Raw genomic sequence first — 26,466 nt, 5'->3', positions numbered from 1 at the left:
GTGGATCTCTCTCACACGTACCAACACAGACTATCCCCCAATTTAACTGATCCCCAAAGGTTTTTGATTAAATAGCGGAATAGAAAATATGATCCAAAAAAAGTGTATGTATATCACACGTACACAACCACACTAGGCCCCAATTACTATTGTTTGTACCCCTAAAAGGCTAGGAGTAGGGGGAGTATGGAACAGGCAGCACCCTCAAACCTTCAGAAGTATGAGATGAACCCCAACAACTTGGAAAGGTGGATCTCTCTCACACGTACCAACACAGACTATCCCCCAATTTAACTGATCCCCAAAGGTTTTTGATTAAATAGCGGAATAGAAAATATGATCCAAAAAAAGTGTATGTATATCACACGTACACAACCACACTAGGCCCCAATTACTATTGTTTGTACCCCTAAAAGGCTAGATGAGGAGTAGGGGGAGTATGGAACAGGCAGCACCCTCAAATCTTCAGAAGTATGAGATTGTGTTCACTGTACCCCACAAAGATTGAGTTCACTGCACCCCACAATGATTGTGTTCACTGCACCCCACAAAGATTGTGTTCACTGCACCTCACAAAGATTGTGTTCACTGTACCCCCCAAAGATTGTGTTCACTGCACCCCACAAAGATTCTGTTCACTGTACCCCACAAAGATTGTGTTCACTGCACCCAAAAAGGATGTTGTTCACTGCACCCCACAAAGATTGTGTTCACTGCACCCTAAAAGGATGTTGTTCACTGCACCCCAAAAAGATTGTGTTCACTGTACCCCCCCCAAAGATTGTGTTCACTGCACCCCACAAAGATTGTGTTCACTGCACCCCAAAAAGATTGTGTTCACTGTACCCCCCAAAGATTGTGTTCACTGCACCCCAAAAAGATTGTGTTCACTGTACCCCCCAAAGATTGTGTTCACTGCACCCCACAAAGATTCTGTTCACTGTACCCCACAAAGATTGTGTTCACTGCACCCCAAAAAGATTGTGTTCACTGTACCCCCCCAAAGATTGTGTTCACTGCACCCCACAAAGATTCTGTTCACTGCACCCCACAAAGGATTTTGTTCACTGCACCCCAAAAAGATTGTGTTCACTGCACCCCAAAAAGGATTTTGATCACTGCACCCCAAAAAGGATGTTGTTCACTGCACCCCAAAAATGATTTTGTTCACTCCACCCCAAAAAGATTGTGTTCACTGCACCCCACAAAGATTGTGTTCACTGCACCCCAAAAAGATTGTGTTCACTGTACCCCCCAAAGATTGTGTTCACTGCACCCCAAAAAGGATGTTGTTCACTCCACCCCACAAAGATTGTGTTCACTGCACCCCAAAAAGATTGTGTTCACTGCACCCCAAAAAGGATGTTGTTCACTGCACCCCAAAAAGGATGTTGTTCACTCCACCCCAAAAAGATTGTGTTCACTGCACCCCACAAAGATTGTGTTCACTGCACCCCAAAAATGATTTTGTTCACTGCACCCCAAAAAGGATTTTGTTCACTGCACCCCAAAAAGGATGTTGTTCACTCCACCCCAAAAAGATTGTGTTCACTGCACCCCAAAAAGATTGTGTTCACTGCACCCCACAAAGGATTTTGTTCACTGCACCCCAAAAAGATTGTGTTCACTGCACCCCAAAAAGGATGTTGTTCACTGCACCCCAAAAAGGATTTTGTTCACTGCACCCCAAAAAGATTGTGTTCACTGCACCCCACAAAGGATTTTGTTCACTGCACCCCACAAAGATTGTGTTCACTGCACACCAAAAAGGATTGTGTTCACTGCACCCCAAAAAGATTTTGTTCACTGCACCCCAAAAAGATTGTGTTCACTGCAGCCCAAAAAGATTGTGTTCACTGCAGCCCAAAAAGATTGTGTTCACTGCAGCCCAAAAAGATTGTGTTCACTGCAGCCCAAAAAGATTGTGTTCACTGCAGCTCACACACAGAAAAATGGATGTGGATCACTGACACCTGCCTATCTCCAATCCCACACCACACAGCAATATCGATTGTAGTTTGTAGAACACAGTTTCCCTAAAATTCAGCAGACTCTGTCCCTAACAGGATTGAGAAGAGATCGTAGATCAGGATTGAGTGCAGATTCACCCCACCCCCCACACAGCAATATCGATTGTAGTTTGTAGAAGACACTGACCCTATAATTCAGCAGACTCTATCCCTAAAATGCCTACAACTCGCCCTGCCTAAACACTCCGACCTGTCCCTCAATTCTATCCGGACACAAATGGTTTTTTCCTGCCTATCTTTCCCTAATCAGGTAGCAGTCAGCACATTGATGTGTGCTCTGTCCCTTAGCTAAGCAGCAGAATGACGCTGCTGCGGCGGCTGCCTCGAACTTATAAAGACTTGGTCACATGCTTCAGACGGCCAATCACAGCTACTAAGACATTTGCAGGCATGGCTGGGATGGCTTAAGGCACACCAGTTAAATGATTGTTGATTGGCTGTTGAAAGCCCGCCATGAAAAGAGCGCCAAAGCATGCAAAACCCGGAAATAAAACGACCGAACACGGATTTTTACCCGAACATACAGTAAAGTGTCCGTGTCCGTGTTCGGGTAAAAAAAATCCAATTATTCGGTACGAACACGAATAATACAGTCCGTGTTCGCTCAACACTAGTGCTGATTACTTACAACTATTTTTTTCATTTATATAGCACCAACAAGTTCTGTAGCGCTTTACAATATTCAATTACAAATAAGTGGGTCCCGAAAAATAACTGTATTCGGAAGTGGGTCTCAGCCCAAAAAAGTTTGGGAAGCCCTGCCTTATAGCATTAGGACCACTCGCGCTTTATTGCCCCCTGGGCCGGGATGGGTTCCCCTTTAGATTCCTATGGACTGGTATGGGGCTCCTCCTCATGCCAGGGCAAAACACCAGGTGTATGTGGTAGAAGGAAAGGCTCCAGATGGTGTAGTAAAGTTAATATTTTTATTACCCACAATGTGGGTTAAAAGCAGGTAGGTCAGCTAGCGAGCGGCACGTCCTCTCTGCAGAGCGGAGCTTCCGGCTTGCGTTCCACCTGACGTAATGACGATATGCGTTCCAATCGAACGCGTTTCGTCACTTCCTGTAACATCCTCTGAGTGCTGTAGCTAACCCTATTGTTAAGGCTAATACTTTTATACTCTATAGCTGCTGCTGCACCATTCACTTTAATATAATATTACCTATACTAACCATTGTTAAAACACTACCTTGGTATATTTTTTTTTTACACAAAAGTACCTGAGTATTGCAATTACCTGAGTGCCTGAGTGTTGCGAGTACCTAAGTGTCTGAGTGTCGCGAGTACCTGAGTGCCTGGGTGTCGCGAGTACCTGAGTGCCTGAGTGTCGTGAGTGCCTGAGTGTCCCGAGTGCCTGAGTGTGAGAAAGTAGAGTTAGGATGCTAGAAAACAGCTACACAGTATAGAATTAAATTTCTGAATCCCAATTAGAGTAGATAGTGGGTACAATGCTTGGCGGGTGTGGAGATGCAACTCGGTGTACATCTTGTGGCGTGTACTCGTTCCTCGATCAGGCGATCAAGGGCGAATACCGCTGCACAAAATATAAGCACGTTGCTACCCTGGAAGCACAGGTCCTGAATCTAGGGAAGCAACTGGCAACATTGAGAAGAATCTCCATACTGAAGGAGAGCTGGGAATGTACCCGTCAGGCAGGGGCCAGGACAGAGGAGGGCAGAGATACAAGGGTGCAGGCATCAGAGCAGATTAGTTGGATGACAGTTAGGAAGGGTAGAAGGGAACAAGGCAAGGAGGCCGGTCCTGGCCTGGAGCATCCCAATAAATACGCTATGTTGCGTGATGTTGGGGAAACCAGTCAGAGACCAGCATTGCTGGAGCAGAGAGACGCCCCTAGCTGCCAGGGGAAGAACTCCTCCAGTGGGGGTGGGAGCAAGGGAAAGGAGAGATAGGTTCTGGTGGTGGGGGACTCAGTTATTAGAAGGACAGAGAGGGCATTCTGTCAAAGTAAGTGCCGAACTGTCTGTTGTTTACCGGGCGCTCGGGTTCGGCACATCATGGATCTGGTGGACATATTAATGGGTGGGACTGGGGAAGACCCAACTGTCATGGTACACGTGGGTACCAATGACAAAGTCAGAAGGAGATGGAGAGTCCTAAAAAACGATTTCAGGAACTTAGGAGCTAAATTGAGGAGTAGGACCTCCATGGTAGTATTTTCAGAAATACTACCTGTACCTCGAGCCACGCCAGAGAGGCAGCAGGATTTTAGGGAAGTAAACAAGTGGCTGAGGAGCTGTTGTAGTAAGGAGGGTTTCTGGTTCCTGGGGAACTGGACCGACTTCTCAGTCAGCTACTGGCTCTTTAGTAGGGACGGATTGCACCTAAATGGGGAGGGTGCAGCCGTACTGGGAGAGAAGATGGCAAAAAAGTTAGAGGGGCTTTCAAACTAGGTGATGGGGGGAGGGTACAGATTTAGAATTAGCCAGCAGGGAGCAAGGATCAGTGGGCACTTATGGGAGACATTAGCGGTAGGGTGTTCAGAGTTCCTTAACCCAAGGTGGGTATGGGGAAAAAAAATCACAAGAGCAGCCTAAGAACATCAAAACGAGGATATAGCATGCAACCGGACAACATTATGAGGTTTGTATACCAATGCTAGAAGGCTGGCCAACAAGATGGGAGCTGCTAATGTATAAGGAGGACTTAGACTTAGTGGGGTTTTCAGAGACTTGGTTTGACAGCTCTCACGATTGGCTGGCGACCATTCAGGGGTATTCCCTATATCGCAGAGATAGAGAAGGTAAAAAGGGGGAGGGGTATATCTGTATATTAAGAAATATGAGGGACGACATCGCAAACTGAGCTAAGGTAGAATCCCTATGGATAGAACTTCAAAGGGAAGGCACTATAGGGAAAGTAATATTGGGCATATGCTTTAGGCCCCCAAACCAGAGGGAGGAGGGGGTGGCAGACCTCCTATCACAGCTTGGAATGGCAGCAGGGATGGGAAATTTAATTATAATGGGGGACTTTAATTATCCTGATATAAACTGGGCAGAAGGAACCACGCATTCATCCAAGGCTTGGCAGTTCCTAAATGTTTTGCAGGACAATTTCATGGGTCAAATGGTGAACGCACCGACAAGAAACAATGAGGTACTAGACCTACTGATTACCAACAATACGGACCTGATCACATATATAGAAACACGGGAACAAAGAACACGGAGGAAAAATGGGAGTGCTTCAAGAACATACTAAACAAAGGGATTTGCCAGTGCCTTCCAAAGGGGAATACATTTAAAGGAGCAAAAATAAACCCAGGGTGGCTAAACTCCAACATAAAAATGCATAATAATACTAGAGAAAAGGCCTTCAAAAAATACAAGGGGTCATTGGCAGCATTCCAACATTACAAAGAGTGCAATAAGAAATCTAAAGGTGAAATCAAGGTGGATAAAATAGAACACAAGAGACATATAGCGGAAGAGAGTAAAAAAAAAACCCAAGAAATTCTTTAAGTATATAAATAGTAAGAAAGCGAGACCAGGACACATTGGCCCCATAAAAGACGACAAAGGGAATCTGGCCACAGAGGACAGAGAGAAGGTATAGAGAAGGTAAAGTGCTAAATAATTTCTTCTCCATAGTCTTCACAAAAGAAGAGCCCAGCTTGTAATGTTAAAATTAAATAATACCCCTCAGGAAGTACCCCCACGGTTAACAGAAGATAGACTTAAAACTAAACTAGAGAAACTTAACATAAATAAATCACAGAGGGTTCTTAAAGAACTCAGCCAGGTGATAGCCAGACCGTTATTCTTGATCTTTACGGATAGTCTACAGACGGGTATGATGCCAACTGATTGGAAAAAAGCCAACGTGGTACCAATATTTAAAAAAGGGCCGAGATATATCCTGGCTAACTATAGGCCGGTCAGCCTAACATCAGTAGTCTGCAAGATTTTGGAGGGGTTGTTAAGGGACTATATACAAGACTTTAGTAATGAAAACAATATCATTAGTAGTAATCAGCATGGATTCATGAAAAATCATTCTTGACAGACCATTCTATTAACCTTCTATGATTAAGTGAGTTCCCATCTAGATCCCATCTAGATTGAAGGCCTGTGGATGTGGTGTATCTTGACTTTGCAAAGGCATTTGACACAGTTCCCCACAAACGGTTACTGTACAAACTTAGGTACATAGGTATGGACCATAGGGTGAGTACCAGTGGTGGCTGGTCATTAGGGGGCGCAGGGGCGCAAGGCTAGTCACAGCAAAATGCAGCATCAAATAAAAAAAAGTGTACCTTGCGCCCGAACACTCCCACTCACATTGGCGTCCTGTGATTGGTCCAGCCTGGACCAATCAGAACGTCAGACGTCGTAAGGGTGGTGCTTGAGCCGGCGTCACTCTCTCTACTTCCAGCCACTAGACTGAGCCTTTCCCCTGAGCCTGGGCAGTATCCAAATATGTGATGAGGAGGGGGTTGCACTGGGAGCTTCTACTGCTTCTTCTGCTAACAAGAGTGTCTGTCATGCTCCCTCCTGTTACTGCACAAGGAATCAATTCCCCTCCTCCATTACAGCAACTTCAACTCTGCCTTATCTCTCCTGCACACTTATTTAGGGTCCTTTCACACGGCCGCTCCGTGTGAAAGGTCCGCTGCGGGACTTTTTTTTTCCACGGAGCGGATGACATTTCTGTCATCCGCTCCGTGTGCCCGCATATCATCCCATCCGTTTGCGGATGATATGCGGACATAATGTAAGTATATGGCACTGCGGATGTCAGCGGATGACACCACTGACATCCGATTTTCCTTCCTTTCTGTTTTTTACACGGAAGAAAAAATAGGGTTCTGTTCCATTCGTAAAAACGGAACAGAACTGACAGGAGGAAAATCGGATGTCAGCGGATGGTTTTCCGCTGACACCCGTAGTGCCATTCACTTACATTATGTCCGCAAATCATCCGCAAACGGATGGGATGATTTGCGGACACACGGAGCAGCCGTGTGAAAGGACCCTTACTCCTCTCCTTTCAAGCTCCCCTGTCAGCTGGTTCTCCCTCCTGGCCAGGTCACTTTCACTTTGTTGTCTCATCTCACTTCCAGCACATCTCTCACAATGGTAAGTAAGCAATGATTGATGTTCTCTCTCCTGTTCACATTAACTCTTCACCTTCTTCTATCAGCTGTCCCCTCCATAAACCTACATTGCATTCCACCCAGCCTTTGACTGACACCCTTTCCATTCCAGTTTAGTCCCCTGCTAACTGTCCTGTCCCTAAAATGCAGCCTAAGCACTTTCTTTACAGTCCTTCAATTTGCTTTTTAATACATATTTTTACTAACCAGACCCCCCTCCTCCCCCACCTATTCACCCTTCTATCCCTAATAACCGGTGCACTGCGGTTTGGCCATAGTGTGATTGTATGTGCACTTCTTTTGAATTCTATTACAAAGTGCGTTTTCATGAAAGCGCATCAAAGTCCTGTATGCTGCATCTTTGATGCGGTTTCAGAAAACGCACTGTGTAATATAATTCAATAGAAGCGCACCTAGAACCCAGATAGAGTGCACATACAATCACACTGTGGCCAAACTGCAGCACACTGGTGTGAGCCTTCTACTGTATAAAGCTATTCACATCTTTCAATGTCAGCGACAAAATTGCAGCTTTCCTGACACACACACACACAGAGACACACCACCCATTAGCAGACATGTGACAGTGCCATTAATTGTTACTGGCACCCCACACATCTGCTAACACGTGCATTTTAACATGCACCAAAAATGCATCAAACATAAAACATCTAGGGTCTGTTTAGAGCCCTGATATTTCATCAAAGCCCCCCCAACAAGGCAGTTTTAAAAAAAAATTCTAAAAACTATCTGAAAAAAATGTAAAAAATAAATAAAAAAATATTTAGGGGCTTGTTCACACATGTTTTGGTCTCTGAAAAGTAATCAGCATTCAGATTGCTCTTCAAAGAGCATTTGACAGATGGTAAGGAGCCGTTGTGTCGCTTCCTTACTGCCTGATTTACCCCTCCAATCCTGCACAAGCATGCTGCAATCATGTGCATTGAACACCGTTGTGGGGCACCATTCACTTCAATGGGTCAAGTTCAACAAGGAGTAACATTTATGTTGCAGCAGTAAAGCAAACCATCACACCTGCAGCATGTGTACATCCCCAGACACTCCCTCTTCAGCTAAAGGGTATGGCCGTTGAGGCACCCAGGGGGTGTCAGCTTGCACCTGCCCAGCCATGATAATTAAATCACACCCATTAATCGCTGCGGCGCACTATGCACGCCACATGTTACTTTCTCTCTGAAATCTTCCTCATTTCAACAAAAAAAGAGCAACAATTTTGAAACAAAAAAAACAATATTTTTCACTTTCTGCTATATGACATTCCCCAAAAAATAAATTAAAAAATCCAAATATTTTTAACATTTTAGGCCAATTTGTTTTCTGCTACATATTTTTGTACCTTGATTACTGAAGGCCCCTTTCACACTTGTGTGACCTCAAAGTCATGCAATTTTTTACCACTTTTACTTTTACACGTGGAAAGTGGGGTGCCCCAAGGATCTGTCCTGGGACCAATCCTGTTTAATTTATTCATAAACGACCAAGAGGATGGGATGGGATAAACAGCACAATCTCGGTATTTGCGGATGACACTAAACTAACCAGGGCAATAACTTCTATGCAGGACGTGGTAACCTTACAAGCAGACCTGAACAAAATAATGGGGTGGGCAACTTCATGGCAGAAGAGGTTTAATGTTGAAAAATGTATGGTAATGCACTTGGGCATCAGAAACACGAACACAAGTTTACCCGTTATGGGGGAAACCTCTGGGTAAATCTAAGATGGAAAAGGACCTGGCAATGCCAAGCCACTGCAAGCAAAGCCAACAGAATACTGGCATGTATAAAAAAGGGGATTCACTCCAGAAATAAAGAGATTATTCTCCCACTTTACAAGACTCTGGTCCGGCCACATCTGGAGTATGCCGTCCAGTTCTGGGCACCGGTCCTCAGAAAGCATGTGCTGGAACTGGAGAGAGTCCAGAGAAGGGCAACAAAATAATTAGGGGAATGGAGGACATCAGCTATGAGGAAAGACTACAAGCACTGAACTTATTGTCTCTGGAGAAGAGACACTTGAGAGGGGATATGATATCAATGTACAAATACTGTACTGGTGACCCTAGCATAAAGAACAAACTTTTCAGGACCTGCACTGACATTGGTCCTCTGTGCTGCATCCGCATCTCTCGCAACCTCCTTCTGAATTTTCTTCCATGGCGGCTGGTATCTGTACCTCTCCTATTCTGCTAACCTGACCTTAGATTCCGGTGGTGGTTTGGATGTCCCAGACTGTTCCAGAATGTGACGGACCGCTTGGCACCCTGCTTGGATGCTTTCGCCAAACAGTGCCTCCTGCCCTCCAAACCCTTCTAGCAGACTGAGAGCTAATACCAGCTCTTTTACCCCACACAGACAGCGGGAGGGGCTGAGGGGCCAGTACAGTGGTCACGTGACCTCCCTGGTTGACGTCAGAGGGAGATCTTTCAGCTGTAGTCCTGGATCGGAGGAGGAGAGCAGCCGGGAGTCACATGAGTGGCCTGAAAATCTCTGAAAGTATTTAGAGGCATAGATTTAAAAAAAAAAATGCTTACACTGCGCATTGTGGCTGGATACACAAGGGGAGCTGGCAGTGACATTTATTTATTATTAAGGTTACAAACACTTTAAAGTCCATGAGGGGTTGGTGCACTGTGTGCACTTGTTTTTTTTTTTTCATTGATAGGATGTTGGCAGACTGCAGATTACTGCATATTACACTCTATCCCTAAATCATTTTTTCTAATCAATTCACAACCAGGAGGCACACAATGGAAAAGACACACTCAACAATAGGCACATAACATCCTAATAAACAGATTATAACAAGGAGACCCCAGCATTAGGGATGATCGAACGGTTCGGGTCGACCATTGGTTCGGCCCGAACATTGGGTGTTCGAGGTTGGGCCGAATTTAGAACTTTTTGCCCAAAAAGTTCGGAATTCGGCAACCAGAACCGCCCAAAATGCAATGCTTCAGGAAATGGGCTTTAAAAGCCCGTGATTGGACCAGAACCATTAGCAAAAGCCAATTGAGGGTGCAGGAGAATGCTAGGAATGTGACTGGAGTGACTAGGGGGTCCCTAGACCAATCATTAGTGAATACGCCCCCCAGTATATAAGATCGCCCCCGCCATATTCCTAGCATTGTTATACTGGACATGGAAGAGAGTGGAAGCAGTTCTGTTAATTTTACTTTAAAAGTGTCATTTAGCTATTTTTAGTGTGAGGAAAGGGATATCTAGTGTAGTTAGAGTGCTCCTTTACACTTAAGTTTGTAGTGTAGTGTAGTGTAGTGTAGGGTTAACTGGCAGTGACTGCTATGACAGGGTGACAAAACCCTTCCATAGCAGGGTGACCGCTATAGAGAAATGATCATTTCTCTGAATTGCTTCGGCACACCCATATGGCTTCTCACCAGCCAAGCATTTTTTATGCTGCAGGGGCTGCCACTGCCAGTGCTTTTTTGAGGACATGTTTGATGTCAGACATGACATCTGAACATGTGTATAGGGGGTATATATAGACATATATGTCTGAATATATACCCCTAGACATATATAGGTGTGATAGTAGCAGAAATAAATGCTTGCGCTAATGAAATCATTTACAGTAATATATTTCTGCTACTATCACACCTATATATGTCTAGGAAAGGATAAATTCGGATTCTGTGTTTTAAACCTGGAATCTTGCCAACATCCCTGATAAATATGGAACAATAAATAACCCCTGAGGATTGGGACTTTCAACGGCAAGAACCAGGACTTTAGTATGAAAATATATAAATTTTATTACACGTATTACAAAGATGAAACATACAAAATCACAAATAAAATGTATGATAAAAACATGGTCATAGATACGTCTTGGAACCAAGAGGGTCTGAGGTGTCTGGATCGGACTAGATGCGTTTCGGTCCAATTGCCTTTCTCGATAGTCCAGAAAACACCAGAGCTCAGACAGATATGTAAGACCTCCGTGGAATCCAGGACGTAAAACCAAAAGGATGGGCCTTGGTGGATGAAAAAAAGCCTTCAATTGTCTATGGCCGCAAGTAGTATATGCCAATTTGGCTGGGTCTATGCAAGATAGGCCCAGAACAATTTATTTGTATTATATGGGCTTTCAAAGGGAATTTGAATGGTTATAAGCCAAATACACAGTGGCTTGGCAAATGACAGTGAAAAGAGAGCTCCCCGATCAGAAATTCCCACGAGGATCTCCAAGGTGAGGTCAAAAACACACAGGTCACCTGTAAATTAGTAATAGAGTGGAGGTATCCCCCGATGGATATATGGTGCTGGGACGTATCCAGCACTAGATCCCTGTACAGCCCTGTGTGTTTGAATGGCCGCCATTCAAAAAATGCCAGCAAAAACACACCTGGGCATTTTTTTTTTTTACGCTAGCGTTTTTTTTGGCATTTTTTGGGGTTCTTTTGAGGCAGGCAAAACATCTGAACTTGTGTATAGTGGTATATATACACACATACATATATTTATATACACACCTAGACATATATAGGTGAGATAGTAGCAGAAATATATTACTGTAAATGATTTCATTAGCGCAAGCATATATTTCTGCTACTATCACACCTATATATGTCTAGGTGTGTATATAAATATATGTATGTGTGTATATATACCACTATACACAAGTTCAGATGTTTTGCCTGCCTCAAAAGAACCCCAAAAAATGGCAAAAAAAAACGCTAGCGTCAAAAAAAAAAATGCCCAGGTGTGTTTTTGCTGGCATTTTTGGGGGGTTTTTGGAGGCAGGCAAAACATCAGAACTTGTGCACAGTACCACTATACACAAGTTCAGATGTTTTTCCTGACTGCAAAGAACCCAAAAAAATGCCTTCTATTAAACCGGCAAGGTGTTACAGCAGCGGAGCCATACTCCTGTGCTGAAAGTTTTCTAATACAAACAATCTTTTTTTTTCATGGTCCTGGACATGCTACAGAGCCTGAAACTTCACATGTACACTTTTTAGACCCCCCAGATACTAAATCCAAAGTAAAAATCAAAAAATCTCTTTTTTTTTTTTTTTTTTTTAATTTTTCAATAATTGGCTTTTTTATCAAAAATGACAATTTTTAAGAACTTTTTTGTGTGATTAATAGTTAATGGGGCATGACCCAGAAGCCTAGGCACTTTTTAGGGGCATTTATTGGGTTTTAGGGCTTAAAAATTGTGTTTTTTTATTACCGAAGTTCGGGTCCCATTGATTTCAATGGGGTTCTGAAATCCGAACCGAACTTTTGGGAAATTCGGGTGTTCTGGTCGAACCAAACTTTTCAAAAGTTCGATCATCCCTACCCAGCATCAGGTTTGAGCTGATTATATTAACATATGTTCTGAGTCTAAGAGGGGGTGAAGCAGTCAATGCTGGTTTGGGCATAGAAGCCCCAAATCTGTATCAGGTTATATGGTCCTCCAGTTCCCAGAGTCTGTGTTTGGTGGAGACATGGACTTGAATCCAAAGTAAAACTACTCCAAAAGGTCCCTCAGGAAAACACCTCCCAAAGAATAGCACCCCCTCAAACGCAAGGGCCCATAGCCAGTAGGCAAGAGGCTAGCCTGCAGTCCCTTCCAAAAACCCTGGTTGGGTCTGTCTTATTAGTTAAACTCACACCACTATGCTGCAGTGGTGTAAGCTGAATAAAGTAGGACATGCTGTATTTTTTTGCAGAGCAGTGTGTTGTGACGCAGTACACAATATCCCAACCAGCTGCAGTGAATAACAATTAATCAAATTTCACCTGTTGACATTTCAATGACATTGAGAAAAATGGAAGCAGTGCGATGCATCATGCAATGGCACTGCTTCCTTTACAGCCCACGCCAGCAGCCACATTTTATCTTGGTTATAGGAGTGCACAAGCTCTAAAGCAATTAATTTAATAAAGATATCATAAATCCCAACCCCAAGCTTAACATTCATAATGTATTGAAAATTTGAGTGGATCTGGGAGGATTAGCAGCATGCAGGAAATATCAATGATCATGAATGTAGGGTTTTGTTACCACTTACAACTTAATGATTTAATTTGAATTTTATTCTAATGTAAACAAAATATTTTTTTTTATTAACATGGCAATGCTAGTGTTTCACCCTGAGAACTGTTGCATTACACAGTAAAGATCTATTCTCCTACTAAAATTACCACTGACACACTTTATCCATCTGCACTTAAATCCGAAATTGATATTCCAAAATTTTACTATAATTTTCCTTACCTTAAAGCTCTGTGGCAGCATAGAACCATTCTAGGCTGACTGGGAGCTGACAGAAAACACACATTTGAGTATGCGAAAACACACATTTCCTAACAGCTGCATGACATAAGAAACATTTGAATGCTACCATGAAGCTTGTCAGTTAAGGAAAGGTATGATAAACATTGGACATCACTGCAGCAACTAGGCTGCTTTTAACAGTTACAGTCATAATTATAGTCATAAAGAGCGGACAACAGTTGCCATTTCTGCATTCAAAAGAAAGCCATAAGTGCATGTCTGCATAACCTACCTTCAGCAACAATAATATTTCTTGTGCTGGGCACATGGTCTTCTTTTCGTGTCATGTTCCCAGGTGCTATCGTTGAGCCAGCAGCTGTTGGAATAAACACAGGTTAAAATGTGTGCATCATTTTAGGTCCAGCTGCTAATCATTTTAGCCAATTTATTCTTCCCACTAATACCACCTGTAAGAAAAATGCTACTTTTATTTATCAAGACAGCAAACAAACAGTTTCAATGAAGAAATGCTTTGTACAGCAAGTAAAAAGCATAAAGCAAACAAAGCATCTTTTTCTCCAAGCAAATAACTAAACTCAATTTACTCCCTGGTTCCAAAAAAACAAACATGTTGCACATGTAATTTTTTCATATTTTGTCAGCACTCAGTCTTTTCACCCAGCAGCAGATTCTGGCAGCATGGAAGTATTGAGCATTAGTCAACTCACATATATTGTCAGGGGCTTTTGGAGGGGACTGCAGGGTGGCCTCTTATCTTCCGACTGTGGGCCCCAGCTTTTAAGGGAACACTACTCTGTGGGAGAGGTGTGCCTGAAGGACCCTTGGAGTTGTCTTGCTTCAGATTTGAGTCTGTGTTTCCCTGAAACACATGGATTTGTGCCCAAACCAGCAATGACTGCTTTAGACTGTGAGACAGATGATAATATGATCAGCTCAAGCCAACCTGATATTGGGGTCTTTTGCTATAATCTGTTTACTAAAAGGGTTGTAAAGTCAGAAGGATTTCTTATCTTAACGCGTTCTATGCATTGAGATAAAAAGCCTTCTCCCTCCCCTGAGCCCCCTAATGCTTACCTGAGCTCCATCTCACCCGCGATGTCAACAAGTGCCTCAACTGTCTGGGACACCCTCTCTTGATTGGCTGAGACACTGCTGTCAAAATCAATTAGCCAATCAGGAGTGAGAGGGGGTGGGGCCGAATGTCAGCTCAGTGTCTGAATGGATACACAGAGCTGCAGCTCATCTCGGGTGCCCCCATAGAAAGCTGCTTGCTTTGGGGTCACTTAACAGGAGGGAGGGGCCAGGAGCTCCAGCCAGGGACCCAAGAAGAGATGAATCTGGGCTACCCTGTGTAAAAACACTGCACAGAGGAGGTAAGTATAACATGTTATTGTAATAGAAAAACAAGACTTTACAATCACTTTAAGGAGCTAAGTTTTTATTGTTAGGTATGCCTCTCCCATTGTGTGCATCCTAGGTGTGCATTCCCATTGGTAATTGAGTCACCTATTGTTTCGGTCTGTCTGATCATCTCTTGGAGATGTGATTAATATTGCGACTTGGACTTTATAGGTACACAAGAATGGCAGGGCCGTCTTTTCCACTGGACATGCCCGGCGGTTGCCCGGGGGCCCCACTTGCCAAGGGGCCCCACATGGATGGTGGCATGTCCCTGGTGGTCTAGGGCCCCCCCGTTCTGTTGTCCGCCGGCCCGGGCCCCCCCCCTTATTGCTTCCTCCCCTCCAGCGGTGGCGGCCGTGGCTCGAGTCTGCACTGCAGTGCACACTGGTTGCTAAGGCCAGCCCGATTGGCATCTAGCAACCAGTGACGTGAGCAGAGCAGACCCAGGATGCACAGCGCCGCAGCGGAGGACTCGGAGGAGGATCCTCCTACTCGTCGGCTCTTCCTCCTCACTCCTCTCCTCCGGCTCAGTCTCGACCCTAGAAGACTGGCTCCGCCTCCGCCTCCACCCACCTCCTTCCATGTGCAGCCGTTGTAAAGGTAAGGCTGCCACAGCCTGCCAGGCTGATTGATTAAATTATATTTTTTTTAACTCTCTCATGGCAATGATGGGATCGAATCGATGACACAAGAGACAGACAACTACCTGTCCTGGCTGGAGCATATGCCTTACTATATATTGGTCCCTGTAATATGTATATAGTAAGGTATATATCCTCCAGGTAGTAGTTGTACTCTCTTGTAATATAGTGTTCCCTGTAATGTGTATATAGTCTATATACATATTACAGGGAACACTATATACTACAAGAGAGTACAACTACTACCTGGAGTATATACCTTACTATATACATATTACCGGGACCAATATATACTACAAGACAAGAGACAACTACCTGGAGTATATACCTTACTATATACATATTACAGGGACCAATATATACTACAAGAGACAACTACCTGGAGTATATACCTAACTATATACATATTACATGGAACACTATATACTACAAGAGTCTCTTGTAGTATATAGTGTTCCCTGTAATATGTATATAGTAAGGTATATACTCCAGGTAGTTGTCTCTTGTAGTATATATTGGTCCCTGTAATATGTATATAGTAAGGTATATACTCCAGGTAGTTGTACTCTCTTGTAGTATATAGTGTTCCCTGTAATGTGTATATAGTCTATATACATTTTACAGGGAACACTATATACTACAAGAGAGTACACCTACTACCTGGAGTATATACCTTACTATATACATATTACAGGGACCAATATATACTACAAGAGACAACTACCTGGAGTATATACCTTACTATATACATATTACAGGGAATCCTATATACTACAAGAGACTCTTGTAGTATATAGTGTTCCCTGTAATATGTATATAGTAAGGTATATACTCCAGATAGTTGTACTCTCTTGTAGTATATATTGGTCCCTGTAATATGTATATAGTAAGGTATATACCAATAAAAATAAATATCGCCTTATCGATAACTTGCCTTTTTATTCTCGTGCGTGATTGTGTAGGCAGGGGGCCCCAGAGCACTGCATTGCCCAGGGGCCCTATAAGGCTCTTAAGATGGCACTGAAGAATGGGAGCTGGAACAAGAAAGAAAAAACACTGTTCGACGAAGCTCAACAGTCAGGAAAAGACTAGATAAGCTAAACACAAATAAATCACCAGGACCAGTTGGCTTACACTCGAGAGTCCTCAAATAACTCAGTAAGGTTGTAGCTAGACCATTATTCCTAATCTTTGTGGACAGCATACTGACAGGAATTGTACCAGCTGATTGGAGAAAACTGAGAAAATGTGGTACCAATATTCAACAAAAGGTCATAGACAAATTCCTGGAAACTACAGACCAGTCAGCCTAACGCCAATAGTAGGTAAACCATTGGAGAGGATGATAAGGGACTATATCCAAGAATTTGCTGAAGAAAACAGTGTCATTAGTAGTAATCAGCATGGGTTTATGAAGGGTCATTCCTGTCAGACCAATCTGTTAACATTCTAGAGGAAGTGAGCTGCCATTTGGATAGGGGGAGGCTTGTGGATGTGGTGTATCTGGATTTTGCAAAAGCATTCGATACAGTCCCTCAAATAAACGCTTAACCTACAAACTGAGGTCTGCAGGCGTGGATCATGAGGTGTGTTCTCAGATAGAAAACTGGTTACAGATACGTGTTCAAAGAATAGTGAAATAATGTGTACTCAGACTGGTCTAGAGTGGTAAGTGGGGTATCCCAAGGCTCACTCTTGGGACCAATTCTGTTTATAAATGGACCAATTTATTTATAAATGATATAGTTTAAGATTCTGGTACCTTTGGTACCCTTATTTACCATTTCCCTTTCAATATTGCGTCCCACCTTTCTAGTTAGGTGGAACGCATACACCTTTAAGTCGGATGACGTCATCGCTGAGCGCCGCAGAGCGGCTATTTCAATCGCCGGCTTTCTCTCTCACGTTGTTCGTTCAATGTGCCTACATGCTCACAAGTCTTGTCTTGCTGCCGGAGCCTCCAGCTATTTGCCTTTACCTGGAACAGACCGGAACCTCGCTACTGATCCCGTATCTCGCTACCGGATCACTCCCTCACTACTGGACCCCTCTACTTACTAACCTTACTAGTGATAAGTACCCCACAAGGGAATCCTCCATAACTAACTTACACTATCTACTTCTGCACATTAAGGACTGTTACTATCTATGCATACTAATTCTATAATCTGCACTGTTACATAGATTGCTAGCTCTTGAGTCTACTACCATCTATCCTTGCATTGGGTTAGTCTATCCTGTATATGTCATCTGCTGTCCTTACCACCTGTCACCATACATGATTACTAACCTATCTGCATTCTACCTATTACCATCTGCTACTCTCCTGAACATTACTATCAAGTGCTTACCATTACTGTCACTGCTCACACCTGTCCCTTCAGCACATCACCTCCATACTATCATATACATCCTATCACTCCAGGAACATCTTATTGAGTGTGTGTATATCTGTATGCTGAAGCAGACAGGCCCACAGTGATGAGTCTGGAGAGTTGGATCTGGTATTCCAACACATCTCTACATGACTACTGAGTGGAGATTCTGCAGCTGCAAATCCAGCTTACTACAAAAACGCAGGAGCGTTACAGATTGAACGAACCTAAAAAATTGATTCAGCAGAATTACCCACTCAAGTGACACAATTAACACAACAAGTAAATGCATTAATACTTGCTCTTACTGAAGTAAAAGAAGAAAATCAGACTCTGAGACAGCAGGTAACCCGTCTTTCACAGCTTACTGCTGCTCAGCCCCCTGAACCTAAAATAAACCCTCCTCTAGTGTTTACAGGTGAACGGAAAATAATTTGTGAATTCAAAAACGCATGTCAATTGCTTTTTTTGCTAAAACCTCGTACTTACTACTGATCAAATTAAAGTCTGTACCATTATTTCATACTTAACGGGTGACCCACGGGCCTGGGCAGACTCTCTCTTTGAGAAAAATGATCAGCTTCTCAACTCCTATCCTTTATTCCTAGCGGAACTCGCTAGTTTATATGAAGACCACAATAGGCAGAGTACTGCTGATATCCAATTGAGGGCTTTAAAACAAGGAAGGAGACCTGTAGAAGACTTTGTAGCAGAGTTCAAAAGATGGACCCTTGATTCAGGGGGGAATGATACATCTCTGCGAACTCAGTTCAGACTCGGGTTGTCAGAAGCCGTTAAAGACGAGCTCGCCCGAGCGGATTTACCTGGCACTTTAGATGCCTTAATACAACTCAGTATCAACATTGACAGGCGGCTGCGAGAAAGAAAGGCTGAGAAAATGGGAATGCCATTGTCTAGTCCTTCTCGGATTTCGGCCGTTGACCCTACTCCTATGGAGGTAGGAACCATACGCCCACCTTTATCAACTACTGAACGAGCCAGGAGAAGATCCAGAAACCTCTGCTTGTACTGCGCATCCCCGGATCATTTGATAAGCGTCTGTCCCCTTGTCCGCAAAAAAGAGGGTGAGTGTTCACATGTCTTGCTAGGGGGATTAACGACTTCCTTTTCTAATCCCTATCTCTTTGTTCATTTAACATTACAGTGGGACCAGACTAGGATTACCACCAAGGCTATGATCGACACAGGATCTTGTGGGAACTATATCGATACACGTTTTGTTACTTTAAATAAAATACCTATTATTTCAAAACCTAAACCTGTCTCTGTTAGTCTCATTAACGGTATTCCGTTATCTTCTGGTCCAATCACCAATCAGACACAAGCACTCCTTGTCACTGCTAATGAGTCTCATATGGAGACCACCACTTTTGATATACTATCTTCACCCCATTTTTCCATTATTTTAGGACTTCCCTGGTTACACACACATCAACCAACCATAGATTGGAAAACACGGACTCTAACTTTCCCTTCTCACTATTGCGAGATTACGTGTAACCTCCCATCTTATGGAAAAATCCTGTCTGTGGTGTCAGATGACATTGCTCCACTATGCTATCAGGATCTGTCCGAAGTCTTCCTTGAGAAAAATGCTCAAGTGTTGCCTCCCCATAGGGATTATGATTGCACTATCGATCTACTCCCTAACAGCAAATTGCCTTTCGGTCATGTTTATCCTCTTTCACAGGATGAACTCTCTCATCTCAAGGAATACTTGGATGAGAACTTGACAAAAGGGTTCATCAGACCCTCTAATTCTTCCACAGCTGCAGGACTTTTCTTTGTCCGCAATAAGGATTCAAGTCTTAGGCCTATTATCGATTATAGGCAATTAAATACCATTACGATAAAGGATCGCTATCCTTTACCGCTCATCCCTGAACTCATTGAACAAGTGCGTGGGGCTACCTACTTCTCTAAACTGGACCTAAAAGGGGCATACAACCTAATCCGAATCCGTGACGGAGACGAGTGGAAGACAGCATTCAGAACCAGATACGAATTATTCGAATATCTTGTGATGCCATTCGGGTTGTGTAATGCTCCCGCAGCTTTTCAACGGTTCATAAACGACATAGTTACATAGTTACATAGTAGTTGAGGTTGAATAAAGACAATAGTCCATCCAGTTCAACCTGTGTAGGTGTGTGTGGCTGTAATCATCTCACATACCCCTGAATGTTCTGATCCTTGAGATGTAAGTCTAAGAGTCTTTTGAAAGCCACCATACTACCCGCAGAAACCACCTCTTGTGGAAGAGAATTCCACAATCTTGTAGCCCTAACAGTAAAGAACCCCCCACGTTGCCTGAGGTTAAAACGCTTCTCCTCTAATTGCATTGTATGCCCTCGAGTCCTCATGCAATCCCTTCGAATGAACAGCTTTTTTTCTAAGCTGGGATCCCCATTAAGATATTTATAAATTGCTATCATGTCCCCCCTCAGACGTCTCTTCTCCAGGGAGAATAAATCGAGCGATTGTAGACGCTCTTCATAGTCAAGGTCCTCCAATCCCCTAACTAGTTTAGTTGCCCTTCTCTGGACTCTCTCCAGCTCCAACACATCCCTCCTGAGGACTGGTGACCAGAACTGGACAGAATACTCCAGATGCGGTCGGACCAGAGTTTTATAAAGTGGAAGGATTATAGTCTTATCTCTGGAATACATCCCTTTCTTTATGCATGCTAATATTCTGCTGGCTTTGGCAGCTGCCGCTTGACATTGCATGCTGTTGCCTAATCTATCATCAACCAAGACTCCCAGATCCTTCTCCATTTTTGATTCCCCCAAGGGTTCCCCTCCTAACGTGTATTGTGCTTTTATGTTTTTAGTCCCCAAGTGCAAAACCTTACACTTCTCCACGTTAAACCTCATTTGCCATGTCGTTGCCCACTCTGTAATTTTGTCCAGGTCATTCTGTAGGATATCTGCTTCATGCTGTGCAGTTATTGCTCTGGCCAATTTTGTGTCATCTGCAAAAACTGATATCGAACTACTGATCCCGACCTCAATGTTGTTTATGAATAAATTGAACAAGGTTGGTCCCAGGACTGAGCCCTGGGGCACCCCGCTTACTACCTCAGACCAGTCTGAGTATGCGCTGTTTATTACCACTCTTTGGACACGCCCTTTAAGCCAATTCCGTATCCAAGAGCAAACCCTGCTGTCGATACCTGCAGACCTTATTTTATAAATTAAGCGCTTGTGGGGAACTGTATCAAATGCCTTAGCGAAATCCAGGTACACCACATCCACTGGTCTCCCCCTATCTAGCTCACAGCTCACCTCCTCGTAGAATGTTAATAGATTGGTTTGACAAGAACGCCCATTTGTAAACCCGTGCTGATTACTGCTGATGATGTTGTTGTCTTTAGCAAACTCTACGATATAGTCCCTTATCATCCCCTCCAGAAGTTTACATACTATTGATGTCAAACTGACAGGCCTATAATTTCCCGGGATATGCCTCTGGCCCTTTTTGAATATCGGAATCACGTTAGCTTTCTTCCAATCCCCTGGTACATCTCCTGTCCTAATACTGTCAGCAAAGATCAGGAACAGTGGTCTGGATATAACCTTACTGAGTTCCTTGAGTACTCTCGGATGTACGCCATCCGGGCCTGGTGATTTGTTTGTGTTGAGTTTATCCAGCCTTTCCCTGATTTCACCCTCTGTTAGCCATAGTGGCAAGTCCTGTGTATTACTACTAACCAAACAGTCATGGTCAGTGTACCCCTCCGTTTCCTGTGTAAAGACTGACGAGAAAAAAGCATTCAGCACGGTTGCTTTTTCAGTGTCCTCTGTAACCATCCTCCCATCATTGTTAATTATGTGTGCAATATGCTCTGCCCTAGTTTTTTTGCTGTTGATATATTTAAAGAATTTCTTTGGGTTTTTTTTACTATCCTCCGCTATTTGTCTCTCAAAGTTGATTTTAGCCATCTTGATTTCTTGTTTACTTTTCTTATTTGCCTCCTTGTATTGCTCGAAAGTCGATACTGTGCCCTCTGATTTATACTTCTTGAAGGCCAATTTTTTTTCCCCTAATAAGTTTTTTGACGCTACGGTTTAACCAGCCAGGTTTGGCTTTGTCTCTTCTAAATTTATTTCCCATAGGAATGCACTGCAAGATGCCTTTGCCCAATATGTTCCTAAAGCATTCCCATTTTTCCTCTGTGGTCAGGGATCCCAGGGTTTGGTCCCAGTTTACCCTTTCCATCAATGAGTACAATTTTGGAAAGTTTGCCCTTCTGAAGTTTAGGGTTCTTATGTTCCCCACTTGCCTTGTTATATTGTTATTTATACTAAATGTGATCATCCTGTGATCGCTAGAGCCCAGGTTGTCCTGGACTCCTACCTGCGAGATTAGGTCTGGGTCATTAGTGATCAATAGATCCAGGACTGCATTTTCTCTAGTCGGAGAATCCACCAACTGTGACATGTAATTATCCAGTAAGGTTTCCGTGAATAGGCGGGCCTTCTGTGAGTGTGTAGTCCCCTCGTCCCAGTCAATGTCGGGATAATTGAAGTCCCCCAATATGACGACTGATCCCAATTTTGCCACTTTACTCATTAGTGCTAAGAATTCCAGCTCTACCTCCTCCCCTTGGTTAGGTGGCCTATAGCAAACCCCCACAATTACTTTCCCCTTTTCTCCTTCCCTATGGAGTTCAACCCACACATATTCTAAATCCATGCTCATCCCATCCGTAATGTCACTCCTTTCTATCACCTTTATATTGTTCTTGACATAGAGACATACCCCTCCCCCTCTTTTTCCTACCCTGTCCTTCTGGTACACCGAATACCCTTGGATATTGGCCAGCCAGTCATGTGAGGGGTCGAACCAAGTCTCTGTTATTCCCACAAGGTCTATGTCCTCCTCATGTACCAATATTTCCAACTCATCCATTTTATGAGCTAGGCTCCTGGCATTAGCATATACCCCTCTTAGTTTTACGGAAGTTAAGCGCAATTGGCGGTTATGTTTATTCCTGTTTGGTCTGAGATTTTCCCGCACAGACCTGCCAATTGACATTGTGGACCTACTGTCGCTGCTGACACTACAGCTGCCTTCAGTCCTCTGCTCCCTCCTGACTGACTCTACTTCTGAGCCCTCCCCCCCGTCTCCTAGTTTAAAAGCCCCTCCAACTTGGTGGCCATCTTTCTCCCCAAAAGAGCTGTACCGTCCCCATTAAGGTGCAGCCCATCCTTACTAAAGAGCCGGTAGCCGACTGAGAAGTCAGCCCAGTTCTCCAGGAACCCAAACCCCTCCTTCCTACACCAGTTCCTCAGCCACTTGTTAAGTTCCCTAATCTCCTTCTGCCTCTCCTGTGTGGCTCGAGGTACAGGCAGTATTTCAGAGAAAACCACCTTGGAGGTCCTTTTCCTCAATCTATTACCTAAGTCCCTGAAATCATTCTTAGGGATCCTCCACCTACCTTTAACTTTGTCATTAGTGCCCACATGCACCATCCCCAGCCCCCCACATCAATCTGTCTGCCAGATCTGCGATGTGCCGAACTCGGGCGCCCGGTAAACAACAAACTGTTCGGTTCACGAGATCTTTTTTACAGATTGCCCTCTCTGTCCTCTTGATAATTGAGTCCCCAACTACCACAACCTTTCTAATCTTTCCTGAGTTACAGCCCCCCTTCTTCCTGGAGCCGTCCCTCCCCTGGCAGCTGGGGGAGGGCGCGTTCTCCAGCTCTGCCACCCCTGAGTTGATATCCCCCTCAACCTGCAACTCGGCAAATTTGTTAGGGTGTACCAACTCAGGATTGGCCTCCCTGGCACTCATCCCTCTACCCTTCCTAACAGTCACCCAGCTGCGTACCTCTGCTGCTTGCGTCTCCTCTATTCCTCCCTCCTCTATGCTGGCCCCTGCCAGCGCCTGATAGGTAATGTCCAAGCTCCTTTCCAGGTTGTTGATGCCACGCAGTGTTGCCACTGTGTTCTGTAGGTCCAGGATCTGGTCTAACAGAGCAACAAGTCGCTCACATCTTGCACAGCAGTATTCGCCCTCGATTGGTTCATCAAGGAACGCATACATGCAGCAAGAAGTGCACTGAGTAGCATCCGCAATCCTGTTGGACATTATTACCCTCTACTCTATGGGGATAATATTAACGACCTGCTCTTCCTTTCCTACACTACCTCTGTCTCCCCTGGTACTAAACCTGGGGTCCTCACCAGTCGCTCATATACTAACCAGTCGCTAAGATACTCACCAGTCGCTAAGATTCAACAGACGCAAAGATACTCACCAGTCGCAAAGATCCAACAGACGCAAAGATACTCACCAGTCGCAAGATACTCACCAGTCGCAAGATACTCACCAGTCGCAAGGATACTCACCAGTCGCAAGGATACTCAGCAGTCGCAAGGATACTCACCAGTCGCAAGGACATCTTTAGAGACTTACTTGATGTCTGTGTTGTAGTATATCTGGACGATATACTTATCTATTCTCGATCTTTGTCTGAACATATAAAACATGTAAGACTTGTGTTATCCAGATTACTCGCACATAATCTATACGTGAAATTAAAAAAATGCCTATTTCATAAAGAAGAAATACTATTCCTAGGATACATCATATCCAAAACCGGAATCAAGATGGATATGAGCAAGATATCCTGTATTCTGGATTGGCCCATACCAACAACTCGTAAGGCATTACAGCGATTCCTTGGATTTTCAAACTTCTATAGGAAGTTCATCAAGAACTTCTCTGCTATTGTGAGACCCCTCACACAACTGACAAGTATAAAGAAGCCATTCAAATGGTCAGAAGAAGCAAATGGAGCTTTCCGCTTGTTAAAATCAAGCTTTACTTCTGCTCCCATACTAAGCCATCCAGACCCATCCCTCCAATATATTCTGGAGGTAGATGCATCAAACATGGCAGTAGGAGCAGTTCTCTCCCAACGACCAACAAATACTTCCCCACTCCACCCAGTTGCTTTCTTCTCCAAATCACTAAGCAGCCCAGAGGTGAATTACCCAGTGGGTGAAAAGGAGTTGCTTGCCATAAAACTGGCACTGGAGAATTGGCGACATCTACTTGAAGGTACCCGATTACCAATACTCATATATACAGATCATAAAAACCTTCAATACCTCCAGACTAACAAAACTCTTTCCCACCGGCAGGTACGATGGTCATTATTCTTCCTAAGATTCAACCTCCTAGTGACCTACACGCCTGCAGACAAAAATAAAAAAGCGGATGCGCTATCACGATTAACCGAAGATAACTGCGCCAAAATCCCTTCTATTCCTATAATACCCTATGAACGTATTATTGGTGTTGTTCGTTCCCTGAAGGAAGAGATTTTGCACAGTATAGGATTGGATTCACCTCCACCACAACTAAGTACTGATGCAGAAGGCTTCCTCTATTACAACGACAAACTCTACATACCCCCTACTATGCGCACCAAGATCTTGGAATTATCACATGATGTGCCTATGGCAGGACATATGGGTATGACAAAAACCCTTAATTTGCTTACCAGGCAGTTTTGGTGGCCTGATATGAAGACGTCTGTACAAAAATTTGTTTCTTCATGTGACATCTGTGCAAGGTCCAAAATTGACACTACAAAACCATCTGGTCTACTCTGCAGTCTACCAATACCCCAGGTTCCATGGGAAGTTGTGTCCTTAGACTTTATAGTAGAACTACCACCTTCCAAAGGATTTAATACCATTCTAGTGTCAGTGGATCATTTGACAAAGATGGCACATTTCATTGCTATTCGCAGACTACCTTCATCTAAACAAACAGCGGAACTACTAATGAAACATGTGTTCAAGTTACATGGAATTCCAAAGACTCTTTTATCCGACCGTGGTTCACAGTTCATCTCCAAGTTTTGGCAAGCTCTATGTCAAATACTACGGATTGAGCGAAAGCTCACTTCTCCTTACCACCCTCAGACTAACGGACAGACTGAAAGACTCAACCAGTGTATAGAACAATATCTGTGTTGCTACACATCATACCTACAGGATGATTGGGTGGACCTCCTCCCTCTGGCGGAATTTGCTTATAACAACGCAACCCACAGTACTACTAAGCAAAGTCCGTTCTACTTGAACTATGGGTTTCATCCCACACTTCTTCCACCACGCATCCTACCATCAAGTAACCCAGTAGCCTCGGATTATCTTACCCAAATAAAAGACTCTCTGGGTTTACTTAATACCACTATCTCACACGCTCATAGTCAACAAAAAAGGTACTACGACCTTCGTAGAAAACCTTCTCCGCAATATGCTATTGGGGACCTCGTTTGGCTATCGACAAAAAATTTAAGGTTAAAGATCCCTAGCAAAAAGGACCTTTATTTCTGGGACCCTTCCCAATTAAGAAACTCATTGGAAAAGCTGCAGTGCAACTCACCTTACCGGCAGATCTCAAAATACATCCCATCTTTCATGTGTCGCTACTGAAACCACATGTTCCTAACCAAGGAATAAGGCCTACCATCTTGCCCCCCATGCATACTAATTCTATAATCTGCACTGTTACATAGATTGCTAGCTCTTGAGTCTACTACCATCTATCCTTGCACTGGGTTAGTCTATCCTGTATATGTC

The 26,466-nt window shown here is 43.8% G+C and overlaps 1 protein-coding gene across 1 annotated transcript in view; it reads right to left on the bottom strand.

Moving 5' to 3' along the window:
- The window catches only part of RAMP2 (receptor activity modifying protein 2), a 686,741-nt gene that overhangs the window by 220,286 nt on the left and 439,989 nt on the right, over positions 1-26,466 (bottom strand). The window contains exon 2 of the mRNA XM_082272639.1: positions 13,691-13,774. Within this exon, the coding sequence (XP_082128765.1) occupies positions 13,691-13,774 (84 nt within the window). The remainder of the gene's footprint in view (positions 1-13,690; positions 13,775-26,466) is intronic.

The sequence above is a fragment of the Pelophylax lessonae genome (assembly GCF_965119305.1).
Source record: "Pelophylax lessonae genome assembly, chromosome: 11".
NCBI classification, from domain to species: Eukaryota; Metazoa; Chordata; class Amphibia; order Anura; family Ranidae; genus Pelophylax; species Pelophylax lessonae.
Note: the sequence above shows the minus strand (reverse complement) of the source record. Positions and strands in the feature narration are given on the sequence as shown.